The sequence below is a fragment of the Nicotiana tabacum genome, chromosome 13 (genome assembly GCF_000715075.1).
Source record: "Nicotiana tabacum cultivar K326 chromosome 13, ASM71507v2, whole genome shotgun sequence".
Lineage (NCBI taxonomy): Eukaryota > Viridiplantae > Streptophyta > Magnoliopsida > Solanales > Solanaceae > Nicotiana > Nicotiana tabacum.
Genome location: NC_134092.1, coordinates 16,885,758 through 16,892,119, shown reverse-complemented (window position 1 = coordinate 16,892,119; position 6,362 = coordinate 16,885,758). Strand labels below are relative to the sequence as shown.

The 6,362-nt window shown below is 35.7% G+C and overlaps 1 protein-coding gene across 1 annotated transcript; it reads right to left on the bottom strand.

Annotated features, from left to right (window-relative positions):
- Positions 1-1,738: 1,738 nt before the first annotated feature.
- Positions 1,739-6,068, bottom strand: LOC107793405 (glutamine synthetase). The gene is made up of 12 exons (XM_016615749.2): positions 5,775-6,068; positions 4,543-4,582; positions 4,342-4,445; positions 4,197-4,245; positions 3,993-4,099; positions 3,707-3,794; positions 3,461-3,589; positions 3,233-3,307; positions 3,074-3,127; positions 2,869-2,906; positions 2,525-2,684; positions 1,739-2,098 (listed from the first exon to the last, which is right to left on the bottom strand). The coding sequence occupies exons 1-12, from the start codon at positions 5,846-5,848 to the stop codon at positions 1,946-1,948; spliced, it is 1,071 nt and encodes a 356-aa protein (XP_016471235.1). The 5' UTR covers positions 5,849-6,068; the 3' UTR covers positions 1,739-1,945.
- Positions 6,069-6,362: the final 294 nt, after the last annotated feature.

Genomic DNA, 6,362 nt, shown 5'->3' with positions numbered 1-6,362 from the left:
TGGGATAAGCAAGGGCCACCTCATTGCTAGGCACTGGCTTGTTGATTTCGCCATGATGGCCAGACTCAGCCTCAACGTTCAAGTGAGCAGACTGAGAATTTGAAATTTATAAACTGACCTGAAATTGAGACTTTAAAGAACAAGTGGAAAATAGAGTGTGTTATGGAGATTTGTTTCAAACCATTACTATTATCCTTAGCCCCACGGTGGGCACCACACTGTTTACCCTAAAACGGATAATAAAATTTGTACGCGATTTTAAGGATACGTGGATTGATTCAACACAAGTAATCAAGAATGTTAGATAAACGAATTAAAGATGAAATAAATAACCAAACTAGTTATGACGTTGTGTCCGGGGTCAGATTTAAGCTTAACAGTAGTTTTTCCCTCGACCGGACCCTCGATTCGAAGCCAAACATATATGGAGAACTATGATTAAAATAAAAACCTTTCAATAGCTATAAAGCAAATAAATAAGTTTATATTGCCTTGATATGTGTGTTACATTGTGTCTATGGAATAAAAAACTTCATTTATATATAGTAGGAGAGTTTTACCCCTAGTATAATTCTAAAAAAGGTAAAAATCCTCCTTGTACATCAATCACTGATACGCTACCGACGTCGGGCGAGATCCACACCGTGATATTCGGTTGGGCGCGGATATCACATCCTTCCGTTAGTCGTGCGCAACCGTTTGTGGTGGTTTTCGAGGTCTTAGAGCTCGTTCCGGGTTCGGGGGTGTTATCTTGTCAGGCCTAGTGGCGAGCACTCCATTCTAACCTTGGTTCAAAGAGTTCTCAGATTCGGTCTCTATCTCATTCATTCATACTTCTTACTTCAATTGACTCGCCGAGAACTCGGGGTGTGCTGACCCCGAGTTTACCCGTATACACATATCATACTTGCGAACGAACTAATTAATATAACAGTATTTGAATCGTCTTTGCCATTACGTTAATAACTTCGCTTATGTCAATATATATAGAGCAAATTACCATTCGTAGTTTCAGAAAATTACCATTCATAGTTATATTTGAATTTTATAGCAAATTCATGAAATAAGAAAATAATTATTTTGAACTCATAGCTCAGTTGGTTAGAGCGCCGGCTTACTAAGCGAAGCTCTTGAGTGTGACTCTCAACAAGAGCATTTTATTTTTCTGTATTTCTGTATTTTGTCTTGGTTGTATTCGTAGAGCGAACGAATACAATTGATAGAGGTTATATTCATTGTGCGAACGAATACAATTGACACAAGTTGTATTTGTTGCACATATGAATACAAGTGATACAAGTTGGTAACAATTAAATAGTAGTTACAAATAGTAATTGGGCAAACTATAGTTACTACCCTCTAAACTGTAGTACTTTATGAAGCTAAAGATATATATGAGAATTTGTAGGAGATGCAAAGTTAGGTAAGCTAAGGATAACGAAAGAGGTTGAAAATAATGAGGTCTCAGGTGCATGCAAATTGACACAGACACTACGATTATGAAAAAAAATAATGTAAGATAATAAGCCATTTTGTTCCGGAAATAACATATCGCACAAGTTTTCGTTTCATTAGAGAAAACATAACATAAAAAGGTGAAGACTCGACATCAAATTGATGGTGTTTTTACAAATCCCTAAGTTTAAAGATTTTCGAAGATTGAGATGAAGAGTTTGAAGTGAAAAAGACGAATTCTAAATAAAACGGGCAGTGATCTGCACTTCTGACCAGCAAGAAATAAATCAAACTAATAAAAATAGCATTGTTATTGCCAAATCATAGGTAGTGAAATCAGCCTTGCTTAATCAAATGCAAAGGAAACAATAGAGGATAATAGAATAAAATACATTAACTAAATTACTAAAGACAAGCGAGGGAAAAGGGTGTTCCAAGATTCAGTTATTTGATTCAAGAAACAACATTCCTTCAGACACTTATGCAAAGATCAAGGTTTCCAAATAATGGTAGTCTCAGCAATCATGGAAGTGACAACATACGGATCCATGTTCGAAGCTGGCCTCCTGTCCTCGAAGTATCCCTTCCCCGCCTTCTCTGTATCTCTGCCAACACGAACAGAAGCGCCACGATTTGCAACTCCCTGAACAAAACAAATGTAGTAACATAAATGACACATTCGAGACATATTTAGTTTCTAACTTATATACATCAACTTAAACTATAGCAGCGTGTTATATAAGTTACGCTCTTTTGCCAAATATTTGTAATTGAAATATTCTTGATGCTTGAGCTCAACATTGCACTAGAATTCTAGGTGAACAGAAAAGGAACACAGATTGTTTTTGTATTCAAAGAATTGAAAGCGTCAGGTTTCCGGAAAAAAGTACTTTCATCCAAGTGCTGATGATATAAGGAAAAATCTAATAGCCGTTTGGTAACATTGACAATGTAGCTGAAAATCAATAAAAATCTTGAAGTTACAAAGCAACCGACATTGCAGGTTTGAGTGAGCAAAAAGAGATGGAATTAAAAGACAATTAAGTAGGGAAGACCACAGTTTATGTACCCATTTGAAGGTGTTGATGTTAGCTGTTTCATGTTTTCCAGTGAGACGACGCTCATTGCCTTCACCATATGCTGCAATGTGCTCTTTGTGCCTCAGTCCTAGCTTCTCAATAGCCTTTTTGATCACTTCATACCCTCCGTCAGCCCTCATAGACTTGGTGCTGAAAGAAACATTCCAAGTCAATACTCTCACATACCGAGCGAGATTGAGATTTTCGAGGGGGGGAGCCGGGAGAGGGGAATAGGGAAGGGTTTACTCATAAATTAATTTCATCACTTAATGTCTATCAGTTAAGCCAAATAGGCTCATAATCGGATGGTAGAATACAAAAAATACTATTCTACCTATAGTTTGTGTGAGCACCAGCACCATTCCAATCGCCCTGACAATCAAAGGGTAAAACATATCGTAAATAAAGGCTTCATTTTAAGAGAATATCAGCTTATGACAATGCAGTATTCAACTATCTGAACTTAGATCAATCCAACATGTCTCTAAAAAAGCCTACATTTAAAGTAACTTTAAAAGGATACATAGCAGAAAACTCACAGGGATAGGCTTTGGGTCGAATGAGACAACTACTCCAGCAATCTCAGCAATCCTCTGTTTAACAACAATAAAAATGAACAAGCGTAACAATCTAACTCCACCTTGTAGTTAGATTTAACGGTTGAAATGGTAAAAAATTACAATAGCTAAGTATAATACCTCGAGAATGTAGCGAGCAGTCCACACCTCATCTCCTGCTGAAATTCCTACTGCAGGCCCAACTTGGAATTCCCACTGCATTAAATCATAGCATTGCTTTCGGTTTAAACTATGTGTGTATATATATATGAAAAGAATGCTAAGACCGGATACATATAATAAGATCACACTCATTCTGAATCCACGAACTTTAGATTCTAATAAAGAAGGGGAAGCAGGGCTATTTACCTGTCCGGGCATCACTTCTCCATTGATGCCACTGATATTAATCCCAGCGTAAAGACATGCCTTGTAATGTGAGTCGACTATATCACGTCCAAAAGCCTTGTCCGCTCCAGTTCCACAATAGTAAGGTCCCTACATGTAATAAAATTGTTTCTTTAGAAAACTTCCACAATTTAGAGCAAAGGGAAAAATAGCAGAATTATCTTTAGCTGTACTTCCAAGATTTAAATAAAAAATTAGCTATAGTACCTGAGGTCCAGGAAAACCTCCAATAGGCCATCCAAGAGGCCAATTAACCTCCTTTTGCAGCAAAGTGTATTCTTGTTCGATACCATACCTAATTGGCAAAGTTCTTTCAACAATCAGGAAATTTCTAAACGAATACAACAACAACAACAACAACATACCCAGTGTAATCCCACAAGTGAGGTTTGGGGAAGGTAGAGTGTACGCAGATTTCTAAACGAATAAAATAAAAATTTAAGGATTGAAGAAAATCTTTTTCAATTAAAATCTAAATAGAGTTTTCTGATACCATGTTTCTTCAGCAACAACATCAGGTTTGCTGAATATCTTAGCAGCATGGTGTCTCTTGTTTGTTGGAATAGGTTCACCAGCTGGAGTATAAGCATCACACATTACCTTAAGAAAACAAAAGAACATTAATTAATTACACACACATTTTAATCGAATTCAGAAATTAACAGTATCTAATAGGTACAATAATAAACCAACTCACCAAAATATTGTTACCCCTCCTGAATGGATCCTTGAAAATTGCTTGAGGACTATTTGAAATTTCATTTTAATATATATATGGTCAGATGATTATATTCAGAAAGGAATGAACGACAACAAAATTTCGCACGCTGAAGGCAACTTACTATAGGATGACTTCACTGTCTTCTCCAGGAGCTTGCCCCGTGCTAGAACCGTCATAGTTCCATTTGGGAAGCTGTGAAGGATCTTTAACTGGACCTGAAAGAGTCTGTATATAAGAAAATTTTATCAAGTTAGCAATCTTCAAGCAATCAAAAACGAAAAAAAGGAAATGTTAATCTGAAAAAAGATTAGTAATGTAATACCCTGGCTTTGCTCCTGAGATCCATGCCTGATCCGCCAATCCTGGTTATAAGAAACAAAAAAGACATACCAAGTACAAAGATTAAAATCGTAAAAGCACAATAAGTGAGAATAAAAGTATTCACAGTAACAAAAAAAAACCACTATCTTAATTGAAGTGTATCTGAAGGATTGTGACGGGAAGGGGCCTTGGCGTAACCGGTAAAGTTGTTGCCATGTGACTAGGAGGTCACGGTTCAAGCCATGGAAACAGCCTCTTGCAGAAATGTAGGGTAAGACTGCGTACAATAGGCCCTTGTGGTCCGGTCCTTCTCCGAACCCGGCATATAGCGGGAACTTAGTGTATCTTAATTGAAGTGTATCTGAAGGATTGCGACAGGAATGGAGCCTTGGCGTAACGGGTAAAGTTGCTGTCATGTGACTAGGAGGTCACAGGTCCAAGCCATGGAAACAATCTCTTGCAGAAATGTAGGGTAAGACTACGTACAATAAACACTTGTGGTCTGGCCTTTCCCCGAACCCCACATATAACGGGAGCTTAGTGCACTGAGCCGCTCCTTTTCTTTTCTTTTTTTCTATCTGAAGGATTGTGACCGTATATCTTTCATCAGCAGTAATATGTCCAGTGATACTTATCTTCACTTTAATTTGTAACTACTAACGTTAAATTGTTTGGTTTGATATAAACATTAGTAAGTTTTTATCGTACTCTACCCCACTACTTTAAAATGCTAGATAGACATTTGTGATCCATGCATAATCCATTTCCGAAAGAAAAGTAAGGGAATGTTTCTTCACTGAAGAAAGAGTCATTTTTAATGTCCTTTTCTTTTCCTTTTTAAAGAAGAAAAACATATGCCATTAAAAATACTATGAAATTAATACCAAAGTAACATATCATAAAACAGAAAAACTACAAAAGAAAAAAAAACAAAGAAAAATGAATTGACTGATCGATCACAATAAACACTTCCAGTGATATACTGAAAAAATAAGATAGTATATACAAAAAAGAACAGATCACAACACACCGTAAAATCCTGATCAAACAGGGCACAGTGAAACATAAACCTAATCGTAACAGAAAAGAATCATAAAACTCATAATCATATCCAAGGGGAATAAAAGGAGAACCGAAAAACTCATTAATAAGATTATAATGATAAAAAATAGAGGGTGTATCTAACTGCAGAAACAGAGCAATCCCATAAAAAATGATTAAGAAGAAACCAACCATATGTACTCAGCGATAATCTTCTCAGTGGATTCAGTGAGATTAAGGTTGATGAGATCTGAAAGCAGAGACATAATAAAAAGACTTCAAAGAGTTACAGTTCTGTTTGTTTTATGAAAAATGAACTAATGATTTTATATGAGGCAGAATAGCAGTGTCTGGTTTTCTTATAGGCAGTTTCAAGAGGTGTTGATTGTATAAAAACAATCGGCAATTATTACGGATTCTTTTTCTAAATTAAAAATAATATGATACTTAATATTTCCATTTTATTAAAATTCTTGCAAATTGGATAAGAGAATTAAATAGGGCTAGTGAGTTGAGTAGGTAACCGATAGATGCAGAAGAGAATCCGTTTGAAGATTCTTGTATATTTTACCGGTTAACTGATATGCCGGTCTTATATAATGCATAAATTATTATATGCTGGTTAATAAATAAGTATGAGTATTTCCTTAAGTATTGCATATTTTAAGAATATTTTTGTCTTTAAATACCTCGTATTGTTAGAGAAAAAAAATACTTCATATTGCAAATATATGTATTCTTATTCCAGTGTTAATAATACTATATTTATTTATGGTATTT

What these genes read in the sequence shown, in the direction of transcription:
- LOC107793405 (XM_016615749.2), bottom strand. Translation starts at nt 5,848, where the DNA reads ATGTCTCTGCTTTCAGATCTCATCAACCTTAATCTCACTGAATCCACT. An exon ending in CTGCTCGCTACATTCTCGAG is followed by an intron (nt 3,128 to 3,232) that starts GTATTATACTTA and finishes GTTGTTAAACAG; the next exon opens with AGGATTGCTGAGATTGCTGG. An exon ending in TCGACCCAAAGCCTATCCCT is followed by an intron (nt 2,907 to 3,073) that starts GTGAGTTTTCTG and finishes TTTGATTGTCAG; the next exon opens with GGCGATTGGAATGGTGCTGG.